General features: G+C 44.1%; 1 protein-coding gene across 3 annotated transcripts in view; it reads right to left on the minus strand.

Annotated features, from left to right (window-relative positions):
• The window catches only part of LOC144496075 (unconventional myosin-Id-like), a 135627-nt gene that overhangs the window by 103527 nt on the left and 11000 nt on the right, over nucleotides 1–21100 (minus strand). For 2 of the 3 annotated variants that reach the window (XM_078217033.1, XM_078217034.1), the window contains 5 exons: nucleotides 16606–16699; nucleotides 14667–14832; nucleotides 12760–12813; nucleotides 3181–3276; nucleotides 539–655 (listed from right to left, as the gene is read on the minus strand). In XM_078217033.1, the coding sequence (XP_078073159.1) occupies nucleotides 539–655; nucleotides 3181–3276; nucleotides 12760–12813; nucleotides 14667–14832; nucleotides 16606–16699 (527 nt within the window). Of the gene's footprint in view, nucleotides 1–538; nucleotides 656–3180; nucleotides 3277–7166; nucleotides 7212–12759; nucleotides 12814–14666; nucleotides 14833–16605; nucleotides 16700–21100 lie in introns of all 3 variants that reach the window. The other variant, XM_078217032.1, reaches the window with a different exon arrangement.

Below are 21100 nucleotides of genomic sequence, written 5' to 3' on the forward strand. Positions count from 1 at the left end.
TTCTAAATCTTGCCAAATAATCATAGACTCCCCACAGTACAGAAGGAAGCCACTCGGCCCATCAAGTCTGCAACGACCACAATCCCACCCAGGCCCCATCCCCCTAACCCCACACATTTACCCTGCTATTACCCCTGACACTATGGGGCAATTTAGCATGGTCAATCAACCTAACCCGCACATCTTTGGACTGTGGGAGGAAACCGGAGCACCCGGAGGAAACCCATGCAGACACGAGGAGAACGTACAGACTCCGCACAGACAGTGACCCGAGGCTGCATTTAAACCCGGGTCCCTGGCAAGCCTGTGAGGCAGCAGTGTTAACCACTGTGCCAACATGCCGCCCATGATACTTAATAATAAATATACTTAACAAATAAACTAACAATATTCGTTAAAATGGAACTAAGACAGGTAAAGGCATTTGTGGTACAGATCAATTTAACTTGATGTAATTGAATGGCAGAAGAGCCTGTATAGTTAATTCCTGTACCTATGTTCTTAAGTAAAGCAATTAGTAATCAATGCTTATCCTCACCAGATGCAAGATGATGGCCAAGATTTTATAAATGGTATCAATTTCTTCCTCACTGAATCCGATGACTTTCATTGCATTCATTACGGCTTTGAAGTTCTCCTTGTCATTGATCACAGACTGATCGAAGTGCATGTGAAGAAAATAAATGGACAGAGTTAGCTATGGGTTATATAGACATTGGAAGGTGCAGGCTATCAAGAACTTACCACCACTGAGCCAGAGGAAGGAGCTGCCTCAGTCCTGAGAGGATTGATCTCAGAGTAGGTACTGTATTACACACGGGGTAGTGGATATGTTAAATCCGTGACCACAATCAGCAGTGGCTGTTTCAACCATTGACATTTTTGAGACTGCTTCAGAGGGTTTTGTTGAGTAAAGGCATCAAGGAATATGGATCAAAGTGGGGCAAATAAAGTTGAGGAACAGATAATTAGATTACAGATTTAATTAAATGGTCGAACAGGCTTGAGGGGCTGAATGGTCTTCTCCTTTCCCTCTGTTCCTTCAGTTGCATTGGTACTACGGGAGTGGAGCCTTCACCTGCCTCAAACAAAGCTTACGATGCAGGTGGAAGCAAGGTTGGAGATTCGGGACGTTTAAGACTCGGAGCTGCCCCATCCTCAGCCTCCTCTTAAAGGCCGGTCAGGTTATCAGTACACCAGGCTGCTGCATGGCAGATGGAAAAGCCCAAGGCTCCAGGCCATGGCTGCAGCTTGAATTGCTGTAAAAGTAGGAGGGAGTTCATAGAATCATAGAATCTCTACAGTGCAGAAGGAGGCCATTCGGCCCATTGAGTCTGCACCGACCACAATCCCACCCAGGCCCTATTCCCGTAACCCCACATATTTACCCTGCTAATCTCCCTGAAACTAATGGGTAATTTAACCTGGCCAATCAACCTAACTCACACATCTTTGGACTGTGGGAGAAAACCGGAGTACCCAGAGGAAACCCACGCAGTCACGAGGAGAATATGCAAACTCCACACAGACAGTGACCCAAGGCCGGAATTGAACCCTTGTTAATAGTTTAAAGAGAGTCATGGGAGTTGCTCCAGAGTTTTTAGACGGGGGAATCAAGAAGCCTTTTTCAGCTCTGCAGTAAGACAACCTCAATAACCGTGTTCCACTTAATAATCTTCTGGAGTTCTGACAAAGGGTCATGACCTGAAATGTTGAGCTGGATTTTACACAAACATTACTGCCTGTCCCCCCCCCTCTCCCTCCCCCATACTCCTCCATGGCATGTTTCTAGCAGGGGAGTGGGGCAAGTATAATTAGGAGGGGTGTCCAGCCCACCATCTTCCCTTTAACTCGCGAGCTGTTCACCATTCCGTGGAGTAGGCCGGCACTGAAATCAGCAGCCTGCCATATTTAAATAAAGCTCAACTGAGCTTTCTACCAGGCCAATTGACTGGGATATGGTGCTGCCCATGCCACAATATGGTTGGCATAAGCAGGTGGGCAAGAGTAGGCTGGCCGTTTTTTGAAGCCAAGTTGAAAATTAGCAAGGAGGGGCCACATAATTTGGGGGGAGGTGGAGGGGGAGTGCCCTGTGTGTTTTGGGGCACTCCCACCCAAGATGACACCCCCATTATTCCCTGCCCTACAAAACCGACCTCTTACCTCCCTCCCCACACCCTCCCCTCACTCTGAGCTCCAGGAGACCTCCCCCCTAAAAACTCAGGATTTAGCTGTTTCCGGCAGCTATTGCTCGTCCTCTTGCCCCTTGCCCTCTTGCACTGCTGCTTCACAGCTCCAGGGTCCCGGGTTCGATTCCCGGCTTGGGTCACTGTCTGTGTGGAGTTTGCACATTCTCCTCGTGTCTGCGTGGGTTTCCTCCGGGTGCTCCGGTTTCCTCCCACAGTCCAAAGATGTGCGGGTTAGGTTGATTGGCCATGCTAAAAATTGCCCCTTAGAGTCCTGAGATGCGTAGGTTAGAGGGATTAGCGGGTAAATATGTGGGGATAGGGCCTGGGTGGGATTGTGGTCGGTGCAGACTCGATGGGCCGAATGGCCTCCTTCTGCACTGTAGGGTTTCTATGATTGCTATGATTTCTTGCAGTACCAGCAGTGCCCACTACTCAGCTCTGGTGCTGCTGGGCTAATTGAGCTGCCGGCCAATCAGATTAGCTGACAGCTCTCAAGGGTGGGACCTCCTCCCACTGAGGGGCAGAGGTTCTACTCTCACCTAGTTTAGCCTGGTGACAGTGCGTTACACCTGCGGGGTGGGCTTTGTTCAGGTGCATCAGCTACCTTCAGACTTTTCGTCTGCGAGAGGGATGGGGCAGGGGGAGTGGTCTGCCCAGCATCCCCGCCACCACCTCCACAAAATCCAGTCTGACTCTGTTTCACTCTCCACAGATGCTGCCAGACCTGCTGAACACTATCAGTGCTTTCTGTCTTTGTTTCAGATTTCCAGCATCTGCAGTGATTTGTTCCTGCGTAAGGATTTCCTGGAATACTGACAACCTATCCCACTACCATCGTCAACTTGTTTCCACTGGCCAAGCATGTCATCTGGGAGCCCAATACCCAACTAGTGCCGGCTATAACATGACACTAGATCTATTTTTGTTAGCGTCACATGCTTGTTAGAAAGCTAATTTCAATTTAAAAAGAATTCACCTCACGTGAACTTACATTGACAGCAGCTCCATCTTTAGTGAATGCATATTCTGCAGCATCTCTCTGGAGGTAAAGGGACTTCAACAGGTCATCAGAGCCACCCACTATCAGCTGAAAATTTGCAAAAAAGACAAAGGATTTATACAATCTTCCTGGAGAGTTTTGACACTCTTAAATTGATTGGATAGAATATCATTCTACGCATACCATTCTCTATCCCCTTCATACTTTGAGAAAATTCAGAAACGTAACACCAGAAGTTTCACTCTGTGTAATGGGTTAAATTTTATCTTAATTAGACAGTGATGTTATTGATCATGCAAGCATGACATCAGGTCCGATGAGCAAAAGAGACTCCAAAGAAGCAAGACACAGAACGGTTTATGTCCAGAGAACAATGTACTTAGCACAGAAGTCTTAAATGTAAATAGTTGTTAATAAATAGTTTTAAGAAAAACTTAATACAGACCACAACCAAGTCACACATAGAGTCAGAGAAACCTCATCCAGCCGGAAGACAATGCGAGTAAAGACAACGATTCACACCATGGTGACAGTGCTGCAGGCCATATTTTAGGCAAACTGAGGCCCCAGACTGGGAACCCACGCACAAAGACCTAAAAACAGCTTGAGTTCGCAAAGAAGAAGGATGGAATAACGGAACAAGAGTTACCTTGGTAAGTAACAGTAAATGAACCGCTAAAGTATCTGCATTGATTGAGCAGCCACGACACTTTCTGCAGCCATTCTGAAACATCAAGGTTCACAGCAAGAGAAACATTGGGAGCTCTGCAGGCACCAGGTTGAAAAGTATCAAGCAGCTTTGAGCTTACAAGAGGCACAAAAGCAGGTCAGGACTCTTTTTCATGCAATTGGGGCCAATGCTTTGGAAAGACAAGCTGTGGAATTTTCCCATCCAGCCTGTCATGGGAATTGGAGCAAGCGGGGAGGCGACGATGTTGACCCCGGACAGGATTTTCTGATCTTGGGGCGATCACGACCAGAAAATCCCGCCCAAAGTGTTGAGGAGATCTTGGTGTCCTACGAGGAGGCTTTGAGGGCCCTCAAAAGTTGTTTTAGCCCCAAGAAAAATCTAGTAATCAAATGGGTGAGATTCAACCAAAGGAGGTAAAGGCCAGATGAATTCCTTGATTCATTTATGAACAAATTGTAAAGACTAGTCAGCAGTTGCGTCTCAGAGCTATAAAACATGAGTTCATCCATCACTGCACTGCGGCAGACTGCTTGATGAGGCGCTATCGGACTTCCTGCAAATGAAGGAGGATTTACCGTTAGAGAAAGCTGAACAGTTTGCAAGGCAGACAGAGCTGAGGAAGGATGCTCTTGCTCTCGAGGGAGTGCAGCGAAAGTTTACCCAAGCCGGGAATCGAACCTGGGTCCCTGGCGTTGTGAGGCAGCAGTGCTAATCACTGTGCCCCCTTACTGCGCAGGAACTTTCTGTAGATCCTAAGCTTGAAGGTTGATGATGGTGCAATCCTACTTTCTGCAGCTGACCCCGAGATTTCATTGTCTGCAGTGGAGATGCCTCCCCTTGAAGCAAGTGTGGAAATTATACCATTAGCGACAGAAAGAGAAATTTCTACCCTGAGGGTAGCATGGGAAGCCCTCCTTTCCCCACACTTAGCTGTGTCTTCAGGATGTTTTTTGTTTTTCTTTTCGTCTACCAGATTCATTCATGACTCAGTTTTGAACATGTCTCTTGTCGTCCTAGCAACGGTGAATGATACAGCTGCAGATTTATTCATAGGAACACAAAATGCTTCTTAAACCAGTGTTTTCACTTTCCTCAGTGTAACATAGACGACAATAAGAGAGAGAATTTCATTCTGTTGCCTTTCTTTTCAAGGGGTTGTGATTATTCGAGTCCTGAAGGTTTCTATCCTCAATCAGTCCTTCCACAATTGGTTTTTACTATATTTACATTCAGATTATTATAAGAGTTGCAGCCCAGGAGCCAGCTGTCGTGAGAAGTTGCGAACCCATTCCACCAATGTGTTTATCTTCCAAGATGAAGATAACAGAACGCGAACTCCAAGACAGTCCGGAACACTGTTGGGAATTGATACCTTTGGCAACAGTGACTTGAAGAGATGGGATGAAAATAGGAGTTGGATGGAAACTGTAAACATTTTTGATATGGTTTGATTTATTATTGTCACATGTATTGGTATACTGTGAAAAGTATTTTGTACACTACACAGACAAAGCATACCATTCGTAGAGTACATAGGGGAGAAGGAATGGAGGGGGTGCAAAATATAGTATTACAGTCATAGCTAGAGTGTAGAGAAGGATCAACTTAATTTAAAATCAAAAGAAAGTCTGATGGCAGCAGGGAAGAAGCTGTTCTTGAGTTGGTTGGTACATGACCTCAAACTTTTGTATCTTTTTCCCAACGGAAGAAGGTGGAAGAGAGTATAAGTAAAAACAGTACATGAGGTTAACAGATGGCGGGAATGTAATATAAACAGGTCTGTTACAGATTGTACTTGTGAGGAGATGTAGGGTAAAAGGTTAACGGTTACGATGATTAAACAGTGATGTTAATGATGATGCAAGCATCCCTCAGGGTAAAATGATGAAGAGCATCCAAAAGAACAAGACACTGAACAGTCCGTGTCCAGAATATGAGGTACCTACCATGACGTCTTGGATGTAAATAGTGTATATAAGTAGTTTTAAGAAAAACTTAACACTGACTATTTCGCAGTCACTTATAGAGTAAGGGAAATCTCATCCAGCTGGAAGACAACACAAGCAAAGGGCAATGACCTAAACCATGAACCAGCTCCAATATTTTTCATCATCAGTCTTGAGATGTGAGCAACTGGTTACATTTATCACGCATCCTCAGGTATTCTAAGAAATATTTGGCTTAGATAATTTCAAAGCCCATGAACAATCAACCACATTGTGTGTGATTGGACCACATGCATGTCAGGCCAACTCGCGGAGGCAAGATCTCTTCTGGAAGGACGTTTGTGAATGAATTATATTTTTAGGGAAATCTGGTCACTTCCAAGGTCAATTGTCTGGTGCCAGCGCATAATTGAATTGAACCAGCATTGACAAAGTTTTAATGTGCTCCCTTATCCAGAGCCACTCTGGAGTCTCAGCTCAATTTATACTCAGTTCCAATTCTGTACTCAATTTCCAGCGTCATGTCAAATTCTAGAACTTTCTGACTCAGAGGACGGAGTTCTGGCAGTGGCAAATGCAGGTCCAATTCTAAAGATACATATATGGTTTTGCAACTATTATTAACCTAATGAGCTTAACAAGTGAGCAAAGGTAGAGTATGTGAGTCAGTCATATGTGTCCTATGTGGCAGGAACTGAAACCGCAACAGTTTGACTCAATGTTTGTTCTTTTAACTATTAGACACATCACAGGAAGTAATATTTTAATGCTGTTCAGTGTGTGCTGGAGTGCACGAGGTCCTTTGATCATTCAACTTCTCCCCTGAAGCAGGTCACTGTGTCACCAGTGACATTTCTGGCACCTACCATCTATCGAGCTTGAACCTTTACTTGTTCATTGTCTAACGATCAGCAGTTGACTATCGGTATTTTTGGAGAGGGGGTGAATGGGATATGAACCAATGATCCTTTGCCTCAGTGGTGAGAGTACACTTGCTATGCTTAAAACTGATGCATTCGTGAAGAGTTACGCGACTTGCGTCTATCGCTTACTTTGATGTTTTTGTGCAGACATTTCCGGAACATTGTATGGATCCTGTTGGAAACTTCCAAAATTCCAAAATACTGAATGCCTGAAATGGGCCTTCACAAGACCAAAGTCAACAAAGACAGAATCGCTTGACCTCCACAGTAAAAGTGTTCCGCTGTAAATTGAAGTGGTTTGCTCCAGCCCTCAAGCAATCGTTATTAAAGACCTGTTTGAAATACATGCCATCAATTTACTGACTCAGCTCCATACAGGAGCATAGGAGTGTGAAGCCAGCTTTCTTGTGTACCTACCTTCAGCATTAGTAACCAGGATAATTTAGCACTCCTCTCACATTCCTGAATGGGAAACAGGGAAAAGCTTGCTTTTTGATAAACTTTTCCACCTTCAGCTATAACCTCCAACTCAATCCTCCTTCAGAATGTCTCTCTCTCTCCCTCTCCTTCCCTGATTCCAGGGTGACAAACTTCAGTTATGAGGATAGATTGTGGAGGTTGGGACTGTTCTCCTTGGAGAGGTGAAGGCTGAGAGGAAATTTGATAGATATTCAAAATCATGAGGGGACTGGACAGAGTAGATAGGGAGAAACTGTTCCTGCACGCACATGTGTACACACATACACACACACTGGGTGAATGTAGAGAAGCTGTTTCCTCTTGTGGCAGAATCTTGGACTAGGGGCCACTGTTTTACAATAAAAAGTCACCCATTTAATGCAGAGATGAGAAAATACTTTTTCTGTCAGAGGGTTGTGAGACTTTGGAATTCTCTTCCTCTAAAGGTGGTTGAGGCAGAGTCTTTGAATATTTTTAAGGCAGAAGTAGATAGATTCTTGATAGCCGGGGGTGAAAAGTTATCAGGGTTAGGCAGGAATTGGAGTTGAGGTTACAATCAGATCAACCATGATCTTATTAAATGGCAGAGCAGATCTGAAGGGTCAAGTGGCCAACTCAACATACATAACTAGACCGACTCCCTAACATCCATATGCATGCAATTGTACACAAAAAGACACATACACAGCAATGCATACAAAAATACACTCACACGCACATACACCCACAATCATCTTTATACACAACCCCAAGCCATAGTTAAACATCCACATACATAATATGTGGGTACATGGGAAACAGGGAAAAGCTTGCTTTTTGATAAACTTTTCCACCTTCAGCTATAACCTCCAACTCAATCCTCCTTCACACCTAAACACGCACAGTAATACCCAAAATACATCTCCATACCCATGCGCCAATATTCATCAACATACACCTGTAGATCCAAGCTGACACATCTATACACATATCACTTTGGCTCAGTTGGTGGCACTCTTGCATCTGAGTGAGGAGCTGGTCAATTGCAGCCCTATTAGAGTACTGAGGGAGTTCCATATGTACCAGGTTTCAGCTGTAATGTTATCTGTCTATTCAGCCGACTGTAAACCACCCTAGGGCACTGTTCAAAGAAGAACAGTGATCTCTCCTTGCTTCCTGACCTATACTAATCCCTCAGCCAACATCATCAACGCAGACAAAACTGACCTAGTTTCTGGGAGAGTGGGATGACAGGAATGAGTGCCAACTTGAGAATTTGGCGTAGAGCCATAGAGGTTTACAGCATGGAAACAAGCCCTTCGGCCCAACTTGTCCATGCCGCCCTTTTTTTATAAAACCCCTAAGCTAATCCCAATTGCCCACATTTGGCCCATATCCCTCTATACCCATCGTACCCATGTAACTATCTAAATGCTTTTTAAAAGACAAAATTGTACCCGCCTCTACTACTACCTCTGGCAGTTTGTTCCAGACACTCACCACCCTTTGTGTGAAAAAATTGCCCCTCTGGACACTTTTGTAGCTCTCCTCTCTCACCTTAAACCTATGCCCTCTAGTTTTAGACTCCCCTACCTTTGGGAGAAGATATTGACTATCTAGCTGATCTATGCCCCTCATTATTTTATAGACCTCTATAAGATCACCCCTCAGCCTCCTACGCTCCAGAGAAAAAAGTCCCAGTCTATCCAGTCTCTCCTTATAACTCAATCCATCAAGTCCAGGTAGCATCCTAGTAAATCTTTTCTGCACTCTTTCCAGTTTAATAGTATCCTTTCTATAATAGGGTGACCAGAATTGCACACAGTATTCCAAGTGTGGCCTTCCCAATGTCTTGTACAACTCTAACAAGACATTCTTGGTCTGAATTGAGTACAGAGGGGGAAGCAGGTGCTGCTTTCTGTACCTCTTTCAGACTCTAGTAAATAGGTGAGAGTTCAAGGTTCTTGAAGGAGCCTTCGCAGTACCTACTGTATGTGATACACACTGCTGTCACTGTTCATCAGAGATAGAATGAATGTTGCCGGTGGTATTTTCAGTATCCGAGGACTATCATTCCCAAGCTATCAGGCACTGAAGCAGTTTGTATCTATTTGCAGCAAGATCTGAACAACATTCAGGCTTGGGCTGATAAGTAGCAGGTAACATTCATGTTGCACGAGTACCAGGCAATGACATTTCGAACAAGAGAGAATCTAACCATCTCTCCTTGACATTCAATGGCATTACCATTGCTGAATTCCCCACTATTTACAACCTGAGGGTCAACATTGACTAGAAACTGAACTGGACCAACCATGTGGAGAGTAACTCACCTCCTGACTCCCAAAACATGTCCACCATCTACATGGCCAGCATCAGGATGAAATAATCTCCACTTGCTTGCCTGGATGAGTCAAGAAGCTCAACACCATTCACTCTATCTATACCCATCAAAATCTTATACACCTCTATCAAATCTCCCCTCAATCTTCTACGCTCCAGGGAATAAAGTCCCAACCTATTCAATCTCTCTCTGTAACTCAGCTTCTCAAGTCCCGGCAACATCCTTGTGAACCTTCTCTGCACTCTTTCAACCTTATTTACATCCTTCCTGTAACTAGGTGACCAAAACTGCACACAATACTCCAAATTCGGCCTCACCAATGCCTTATATAACCTTGATGTGGAGATGCCGGCGTTGGACTGGGGTAAGCACAGTAAGAAGTCTCACAACACCAGGTTAAAGTCCAACAGGTTTATTTGGTAGCAAATACCATAAGCTTTTGGAGCACAGCTCCTTCGTCAGATGAAGTGAATATCTGTTCTCCAACAGTGCACAGACACAGAAATCAAGTTACAGAATACTAATTAGAATGCAAATCTCTACAGCCAGCCAGGTCTTAAAGGTACAGATAATGTGGGTGGAGGGAGCATTCAACACAGGTTAAAGAGATGTGTATTGTCTCCAGACGGAACAGCTAGTGTGATTCTACAAGCCCAGGAGGCAAGCTGTGGGGGTTACTGATAATGTGACATAAATCCAACATCCCGGTTTGGCTGTAGAGACTTGCATTCTAATTAGTATTCTGTAACTTGATTTCTGTGTCTGTGCACTGTTGGAGAACAGATATTCACTCCATCTGACGAAGGAGCTGTGCTCCGAAAGCTTATGGTATTTGCTACCAAATAAACCTGTTGGACTTTAACCTGGTGTTGTGAGACTTCTTACTGTTATATAACCTTACCATAACACTCCAACTTTTATACTCGATACTCCTATTTATAAAGGCCAATGTACCAAAGGCACTCTTTACGACCCTATCTACCTGTGACGTCACTTTTAGGGAATTCTGTACCTGTATTCCCAGATCCCTCTGTTCAACTGCACTCTTCAGAGTCCTACCATTTACCCTGTACGTTCTTCTTTGGTTTGTCCTTCCAAAGTGCAATATCTCACACTTGTCTGCGTTAAATTCCATTTGCCATTTTTCAGCCCATTTTTCTAGTTGGTCCAAATCCCTCTGCAAGCTTTGAAAACCTTCCTCACTGTCCACTGCACCTCCAATCTTTGTATCATCAGCAAACTTGCTGATCCAATTTACCACATTATCATCCAGATCATTGATATAGATGACAAACAACAATGGACCCAACACCGATCCCTGCGGCACACCACTAGTCACAGGCCTCCACTCAGAGAAGCAATCCTCCACAACCACTCTCTGGCTTCTTCCATTGAGCCAGTGTTTAATCCAATTTACTACCTCTCCATGTATACCTAGCGACTGAACCTTCCTAACTAACCTCCCATGAGGGACCTTGTCAAAGGCCTTGCTGAAATCCAGGTAGACAACATCCACCGCCTTCCCTTCATCCACTTTCCTGGTAACCTCCTCGAAAAACTCTAATAGATTGGTCAAACATGACCTACCACGCACAAAGCCATGTTGACTCTCCCTAATAAGTCCCTGTCTATCCAAATATTTGTAGATCCTATCCCGTATCACACCTTCCAATAACTTGCCCACCACCGATGTCAAACTTACTGGCTTATAATTTCCCGGATTTCTTTTGAAACCTTTTTTAAACAACGGAACAACATGAGCCACCCTCCAATCATCCGACACCTCCCCCGTGAATAATGACATTTTAAATATGTCTGCCAGGGCCCCTGCAAGTTCAACACTAGCTTCCCTCAAGGTCCGTGGGAATACCCTGTCCGGTCCTGGGGATTTATCCACTCTGATTTGCCTCAAGACAGCGAGCACCACCTCCCCTTTAATCTGTAAAGGTTCCATGACCTCCCTACCAGTTTGCCCTATTTCCGTAGACTCCATGCCCGTTTCCTCAGTAAATACGGATGCAAAAAAACCATTTAGTATCTCCCCCATCTCTTTTGGTTCCATACACAGTCTACCACTCTGGTCTTCAAGAGGACCAATTTTATCCCTCACTATCCTTTTGCTCCTAACATACCTATAGAAGCTCTTTGGATTTTCCTTCACTCTGTCTGCCAAAGCAACCTCATGTCTTCTTTTAGCCCTCCTGATTTCCCTCTTAAGTAGCTTCTTGCACTTTTTATACTCCTCGAGCATCTGATCTGTTCCTTGCTGCCTGTACATTTCATACAACTCTCTCTTCCTCTTAATCAGTGTTACAATCTCCCTTGGGAACCAAAGTTCCTTATTCCTATTTGCTTTGCCTTTAATCCTGACAGGAACATACAAACTCTGCACTCTCAAAATTTCTCCTTTGAAGGCCTCCCACTTTCCATTTACATCCTTACCAGAGAACAGCCTGTGCCAATCCACACTTCCCAGATCCCTTCTCATTTCATCAAATTTGGCCTTTTTCCAGTTCAGAACTTCAACCCGAGGACCAGATCTATCCTTATCCATGATCAGGTTGAAACTAATGGCCATTATGATCACTGGATCCAAAGTGTTCCCTCACACTCACATCCATCACCTGCCCTAACTCATTTCCCAATAGGAGATCCAATATCGCATCCTCTCTCGTTGGCACCTCTATATACTGATGTAGAAAATTCTCCTGAACACATTTTACAAACTCTACCCCATCTAAACCTTTAACAGTATGCGAGTCCCAATCTATATGTGGAAAATTAAAATCCCCTACTATCACAACTTTGTGTTTCTTGCAGTTGTCAGCTATCTCTCCGCTGATTTGCTCCTCCAATTCTCGCTGACTATTGGGTGGTCTATAATACAACCCCATTAATGTGGTCATACCTTTCTTGTTTCTCAGCTCCACCCATAGGGCCTCTGTAGACAAGCTCCCTAATCTATCCTGCCTGAGTACCGCTGTAACGTTTTCCCTGACCAACAATGCCACCCCCCCACCTTTTATCCCTCTGTCTCTATCCCGCCTGAAACATTGGAACCCTGGAACATTGAGCTGCCAGTCCTGCCCCTCCTGTAGCCAAGTTTCACTAATGGCTATAATGTCATATTTCCATGTGTCTATCTACTTGTACTCAGTTGATCTCTGGTTTATTAATGAAAAAGAGTCCCTCAAATGAAGGAGATGGACAATAACGAAGAATTGTTACCTGATAAAATGAATGGAAATTTCTCTCTCCTCCTTGTTGAACAATCACTCGTGACTGTGGAGAGAGAAAAATGATTTCACAACTCAAGAACAGGAATTATGAACTTTAGCAATAAAAATACTCTCCAGAAAATGCCGGAGGTACACATCAGGTCCACCAGGATCAGACACATGGTCACATTGCAGAGTAAGCGCCTCCATTAGAACAGCAGTTCACATGTTTCTAACCATTGAAAATTGTTCTGTTCCTGAACTCAGAACTTAAAGCAAAAATGGAGAGTAGTTAGAACAACAGCTTGTATTTATATAGCACCTTTAACACAGTAAAACATTCCAAGGCACTCCACAAGAGCATAATTAAACAAAAATAGAAAGGGAGTTAGAGAAACAGAGAAATGTAGGATGATCATTCCAGAGCTTAGGGCCTAGGTAGCTGAAAGCACAGACACCAAAGATGAAGCAATTAAAATCAGGAATGCTCAGGAGGCCAGAATTAGAGAAGTGTAGATATTATGGAATGTTGAAGGGCTGGTGGAGATTACAGACATAGTGAGGGGCAAATACATGGAGGGATTTGAAAGCAAGGATAAGAATTTTAAAATCAAGGCATTGCTTAAATGGGAGCCCATGTACTTTGATAAGTACAGGGGTGCTATGTGAATGGGAATGTGCCAGTTAGGCTGCAGGAAGCAGAGTTTTGGATGACTTCGAGGGCAGAAAGTGGGAGAGGTGCACTGGACTAATCAAGTTTCGAGGTGATAAAAGGTAAAGGTGAGGTTTGCAGCAGCAAATGAGCTGAGGCAGTTGTGGAATGGGGGATGTTATGGGAGTGAAAATAGGAATTATGTGATGGTGCGGATATGTGGTTGGATGCTCATCTCAAGGCCAAATCTGATACCAAGGCTTGTGAATGGACTGCTTCAGTCTTGACAATTGCGAGAGAAAGGGATGGAGTCGGAGGCTCTGGATGGGATTTTCTATCCCCATGGAGGCAGGACCCACCATAGTGGATGCAATGGTCCAGCTAATCCTGGTGGTGGGGACCAAAGACAAGAGCACTTTGGTCTTCCCATTATATAGTTAGAGGACATTTCTGCTCATCCAGTACTGGATGTTGGACAAGCAGACAGACAATTTAGAGAGTTTAGGAGTGGTGAGAGATGGTGGTGAGGTAGAGCTCGAAGGAAATTGTAACACAGTAGTTATGTTCCTGGAGTAGTAGTCTGCAGATAGGTTCTACTGATTTAGAGCCATGCCATCCACATGAATGAAGAACTTAAATTTAATTTAACATCTTCGAAATCAGAGTACATCAGGCATTGGAAGGAAGGGAGGAAGTCCAGAAAATTACAATCATCAGGGAAATAGTGCATAGAAAATTGTCGGAGCTGCAAGTTGACAGGTCCATGGGTGATAGAATCATAGAATCCTACAGCTCAGAAGGAGGCCATTTAGCCCATCAAGTCTGCATCAACAACAATCCCACGCAGGCCCTCTCCCTGAAACCCCACATATTTACCCTGCTAATCCCTCTAACATATACATCCAAGGAAACTAAGGGGCAATTTAGCATGGCTAATCAACCTAACCTTCATATCTTTGGACTGTGGGCAGAAACGGGAGCACTTGGAGGAACCCAAGCTGATGTAGCGAGAATGTGCAAACTCCACACAGACAGTGACCCAAGAATCGAACCCAGGTCTCTGGAGCTGTGAGCCAGCCCAATTAGAGCAGAAATAGATAGATAGATAAAGTCAGAGAGTGAGTGAAAAGCAGTGATATTGTAAATGCAAACAAAAAAGGAGACAGGCACAGATATATTTCTGGGGCTTCCCACAATGAGTGGAGTACACAAGAAGGGAAAATTCAGGACCTGTTATTTTAAACAAAGAAAGGATTTTTTTTTACCTTCTCGAGCAAATAGTTATTGATGTGTCCACCGGTGGGATCCCCTTTAAAGTCGAAGTTGATGTCCATGTACTTCCCAAAGCGGCTGGAGTTGTCGTTTCGATTTGTTTTTGCATTCCCAAAAGCCTCCAGGACACAGTTTGACTTCAGCAAAGTGTTTTTGACACTTGAGTGTGAAGGGGGGGAATGTATAAATATATCAGAATGCATAAATATGTCAGAATGAAACACCCTGTTAGTCTTAGGGGAACACAAAGGGAATATCAACATCTAGAGTGCTCCATATTTTCACCCCACCCTCCCTTTAAGAGAATTTACTCTGCAGTGGGAAGCTGTTCAGTTTATTTCAGTTTAGATCATTGGGGAACCAATGGCCTAATGGTATTATCACTACACTATTAATCCAGAAACTCAGCTAATGTTCTGGGGACCCAGGTTCGAATCCCGCCACGGCAGATAGTGGAATTTGAATTCAATAAAAAATATCTGGAACTAAGAATCTACTGATGACCATGAAACCATTGCCGATTGTCGGAAAAACCCATCTGGTTCACTAATGTCCTTTAGGGAAGAAAATCTGCCATCCTTACCTGGACCGGCCTACATATGACTCCAGAGTCAGAGCAATGTGGTTGACTCTCAACTGCCCTCGGGCAACTAGGGATGTGTAATAAATGCTGGCCAGCCAGCGACAACCATGTCCCACGAATGAATGAAAAAAAAGTTCATTGAGTCTCTATCCAGAAATCTGTTTGGAGTCTTGGAATGCTTAGATTAAATATTCACTTTCACTGCCCAAGCAGTAACCTTATGAAATGCATTCCCCACGCAATTTTCATCTCACTGATTTTGTCATTGCCTACATCAACAACAACTTTTCTTTATACGGTGCCTTTAACATTCCAAAATATTCCACCACATTTCACAGGAGTGTAATCAGACCAAACTTGACCCAGAGCCAAAGGACATATTAGGACAGGTGACAAAGGCTTATTCAAAGAGGTCAATTTTAAGGAGGGTTTTGAACTTGGACAGGGTGGTGGAAACATTTAGGGAGAGAATTCAAAAGGTTATTGAAGTAAGGCTATCAATGGTGGGGAAATGGGAAATGCCAGAGTTAGAGGAATCGAGAAGGAATGGAGGGTGATAGTCAAAACATCAAGAAGTGTTTCCCATCTTTTAAAAATGATCTCTCAGGGCATGAAGGTCAATGGCCATGCCATCATTTATTACCCGTCTATAGTTGCCCTGATACATTGCTGGTGGAACTTCTTCTTCAGCCCCCCAAGGCAGTTTATTATAGCTGAGAGGCTAGAGGATGCTGAGAATCATTTCTCGATTATTTATCAGCAGGATTTGTGCTTTCATCCTATGCAGAAAAGTCATTTATCAGAGCCCCATTGTAGGATTTACAGCTTACAACAACTTACAGCTTACCTCTTTCCCAAGAATATATATACATCCATCTATCATCATCCATTTACCCATCATCCCAATGCCTCAATTTTGAAATTCTCATCCATCTCATTGTTCAAATCCTTCTATGTCTTTGCTTCTTCTTATCTCGGTAATCTCCTTTGACCATAGAAACCCCATGGTGAAATAACTCTGGCTTTTGGAGCTGTTCCATTATTCATCTTGCCCCTATGTTCTGGAACTCCTTCCCTAAGTCTTTCCCTCTCTCCCTTTCTCTCTTTCTCTTGCGCCCTCTTTTAAGGCATTCCTCAAAGCTTATACCTCTTTGACCAAAGCTTTGGTTGGTTGCCCTTCTTGGTTCATTGTCAAATTTGGTCTGATAATGCTCCTGTGAAGGGCCTTGGGAGATTTTATTGCAGAAAGGGTGTTAGATTATTTCAGGTAGTTGTTGTATCAGATCCAGACCATGGGCTTAGATAAACTTGGCGCAATATGCAACAAGATGCACAGGACTAACTCTTACCTCTCAACCTCCACCCTTTGGCTGGGGTTTGTTATGGCTGCAATATACTGCATTATATATTTGCTCGCCTCTGTCTTGCCAGCACCACTCTCACCTGAAAATATGAACAAGGAGAAACTCTGCTTTAATTTGTGACCATCACTTTTATTTAAGGTTCGAGTCATATCTGGCACAAAGGAAAATGGTTACAGTTTAGAGAATCATAGAATCATAGAATCCATTCAGTACAGAAGGAGGCCATTTGCCCCATCGAGTTTGCACCAACCACAATCTCACCCAGGCTCTATCCCTGTAACCCCATGTATATACCCTGCTAGTCCCCCTGACACTAAGAGCCAATTTAGTATGGCCAATCTACCTAACCTGTACATCTTTAGACTGTGGGGAGAAACCAGAGCATCCAATGGAAACCCACATAGACACGGGGAGAACGTGCAAACTCCACACAGACAGTCACCCAAGGTTGGAATTGAACACAGGTCCCTGTCATTGTGAGGCAGCAGTGCTAACCATTGTGCCACCGTGCCGCCAGTGGTGCCGGTTGTTGAAGGTCAATCATTTCAGTCATGGAACAGCGCTGCAGGATTTCCTCAGTGTAGTATCTCAGGCTTTACCATCTTCAGCTGTTTCATTAATGACCTTCCCTCCATCATAAGATCAGAAGTGGGATGTTTGCTGATGATTGCACAATGTTCAGCCCATTCGTGCCTCCTCAGATACTGAAGCAGTCTATTTCTATATGCAGCAAAAAACAACATTCTGGTTTGGGCTGTATGTGCATGTAACATTCACTGCACAGAAATGCTGGACAATAACCATCTCCAACAAGAGCGAATCTAATCATCACCCTTTGACATTCAATGGCATTACCGTCGCTGAATTCCCCACCATCAACAACCTGAGGATCACCATTGACCAGAAACTGAACTGAACCAGCCATATAAATACTGTGGCTATAAAACGAGGTCAAAGACTGGGAATTCTGCGGCAAGTAACTGACTTCCCAAAGCCTGTCCACCATCTACACAAGTCAGGAGTGTGATGAAACATTCTCCACTTGTCTGGATGAGTGCAGCTCCAACACTAAAGAAGCTCAACACCATCCAAGACAAAGCAACCTGTTTATTTGCACCCCCATCCAACATATTAAACATTCACTCCCTCCACCACTAACACAGTGGGAGCATTGTGTACAAATTGGCAGTGTCTACAAATTGCACTGTAGCAACTTGACAAAGTTCTTTCAACAGCACCTTCCAAACCTGTAACCTCTAGCACTTAGAAGGACAAGGGCAGCAGGTCTTTGGGAATATCCCCATGTTAATGAGTTTCTCCAGGGCACACACTATCCTGACTTCAAAGTCATTGAGTCAAAATTCCAAAATTCCCTCCCTAACAGCACTGTGGGTGTAACTACACCACATGGACCTCAGTGGTTCAAGAAAGTAACTCACTACTACCTTCTCAAGGGCACTTAGGGATGGACAATAAATGCTGGCCTAACAGCAACACCCATATCCCATGAAAACATTAAAAAAGAAAGATGTCAGGAAATTGGATCCAAAATTGGCTTGTTAAGAGAAGGCAAAGGGTGATTGATGGTGGAGGATTGTTTTTTGTGATCAGAAACTTGTGGCCAGCGATGTGCCACAGAGATCAGTGCTGGGACCTTTGCTTTTTGTTATATACATTTACGATTTGGATGGGAATGTAGAAGTTATAATAAGTAAGTTTGCAGATGACACAAAAATTGGTGGCTGTTGTTGATAGTGAGGAGGATAGTCTTAGGCTACGGACTGATATTAATCAGCTGGTAAATTGGGCAGAGCAATGACAGATGGAATTTAATCCTGATAGGTGTGAGGTGATACATTTTGGGAGGTCTAATAAGGATAGGAAATACACAATGAATGGTAGGTCCCTAGAGAGTATTGAGGAACAAAGGGACCTTGGTATACAAAGTCCATAGATCCCTGAAGCTGGCCGCACAGGTAGATAGGGTAATGCAGAAGGCATACAGAATGCTTGCTTTCATAAACTGGAGCATAAATATAGGAATGGGAACGTCTTAGTACAACCTCATAAAAGATTGGATAGAGTATTGTGTGCAGTTCTGGTCGCCACACTATCGGAAGAATGTGATTGCAATGGAGAGGGTTCAGAGGAGATTCACCTGCCTGGGATGGGAAGTTTCAGCTATGAGGAGAGACTGGATAGGTTGGATTTGTTTTCCTTGGAACAGAGAAGGCTGAGGGGGGAATCTGATAGAGCTTTACAAAATTATGAGAGGCATAGATAGAGTAGATTGTAAAAATCATTTCCCTGTGGCAGAGGTATCTAAAACCAGAGGGCATAGGTTTAAGGTGAGAAGTAAGTGGTTTAGAGGGGATCTGGGGAACATTTCTTTCACCCAGAGAATGGTGAAAAGCACCGCCTGAAAGGGTGGGTACTCTCGCAACTTCTAAGAAGCATCTGGACAAGCACTTAAATTGTCAAGGCATAGTAGGCTATGGACCAAGAGCTGGTAAATGGGATTAGTATAGATTGGTATTTGATGGTCGGCATAGACATGATGGGCTGAAAGGCCTATTTCTCTGCTGTATGACTCTACGAAGTGACAAAATTGAGGTGAGCTAAGCTGGACTAATGTCCGCCTGAGTTCAATCAGTAACATTTTCACCTCTGAGTCAAATAGTTACAGGTTCATGCCCCAGTTCATGGTCAGTATTTTCCGACCTCTCCTGCTGGTGGGATCTTTCGATCTTACCAATGTCAATGGGAATTTAAATGGTTATCTGCATCCCCCAAGAGAAACCACCTGCGGCAGTGCTGTAAAGTCTCAGTACATGCCTTAAGCTCATAATCCAAGCCAACATTTCTTGTAGTATTGAACAAGACACCGTCTGTCCTCTCAGATTCAATGGTACTATTCAAACCATAAGGTTAGCTAGGCTTTTAAATATTTTCTTTTTTCTGCTAGTCCTTGTGGCATGAACATTGCTGCCAAGGCTGACATTTCTTATACATCCCTGTTTGCCCTTGAAACGATGGTGGTGATGGGTCACTTCATCTGTAGATGTTTGAAAACACTGAGCAAGTCATTGGGTACCTCAAAGGGTGGTTAAGAGTCAGCCTTGGCATGGGAGTAGATTTACAAATAGTTCAGACTAGGTAAGGACATCAGGTCTCCTCATTTACATGCGGCCCTTCAGCACCATCACAGACAACACCTAACCCTACCTCACCACCATCTCCTTCAAGCCCCTAACAGGTTCTGTGCTTAAAGGATTTGTCCAGGCTGCTTATTTAACACCCAGTACTGAATGAACAAAAATGTCTTCCAATCAAACTTGTGAAATCAAAAACTTTGCCTTTGGACACTGTCACAGTCGGTGCTCCCCAACCATTGATTCCATACTTTTCCTTATGGCCCTTGTCTCAGGCTGCCCTGGATGGTTTATAAGCTGAGCTTCTGATCCAATAGTCTATCCATCAGTAAGACTGTCTCCTTTCAACTCTTGTCATATCACCCATATCTGCCCCAATTCCTGCTCAGCCCATCTGCTGCTGAAACCCTCATTCATGCTCTTGTTACCAAGTATTCCAAAGATTGCTTGGCCAACCTCCCTGATTCCATAAGCATGAAGCATACCAAAAACATTGCAGCCTGTATCCTAACTCCATGATGTCCCATTCACCCTCTGATGCACGTCAATCGAACACAAGACACAAGGCTTCGGTATCTGAAGGCTTTTATTGCCTAACAATGGAACTACTAGAACATAAGTACACCACTCCAGACTGACGAGGTCCCGCCCGAGCAGGGGGTCTTATACCTCTCCCAGGAGGCGGAGCCCGACTGGGATGTGCCACAACAGTGACAACCACAGGTGTATTAATCCCACAGTGTAAACACCCTAGCCCAACAACAACATTAGAACAATCCCACAGTGGGAACCAACGATGGTTCACCACACCCTCGTGCTCATTGGCTCCGGATTTGGTGGAAAACGTGAGTGGAGAATCTAAGTCAGAAACCTTCCAGCGAAAAATCACATTACAATTCTCCCAGTGATGGGTTAATTTGCATTCATTTGCATTTCATGAATGCTCATTTAAACAGCTGGTCGCCGGCATCCCGTCAGGCCCTCTTGCATCACGCCAGCGCACAATAACATTGATCTCAAACCCATTGGATAAAGAGTGGCGTGCACAAGGTGGTCCTCAGTTCACAAGAGACTTTGGGGTAAGTGCATCAACTTTCATCTACAGCGCTGCGCTGATCCTGATGCACTGTTCACCATTCTGCTGGGGCAGATCAGTTCCCCCCTCCATCTCCATGCCCAGCTGGTCTTCATGGACAGCACTGTGCTGCTGGACCCATGGACCCTCCTGTGTCGCTGAATCGGATCAGTACAGCAACAAGGGTTGGGGAATACAGAGATCCCCTTCTCCCCTGGTGCCACATAGCAGTGTCTATCTGGACAGCCCTTTG

Source organism: Mustelus asterias, chromosome 7 (assembly GCF_964213995.1).
Source record: "Mustelus asterias chromosome 7, sMusAst1.hap1.1, whole genome shotgun sequence".
NCBI lineage: Eukaryota > Metazoa > Chordata > Chondrichthyes > Carcharhiniformes > Triakidae > Mustelus > Mustelus asterias.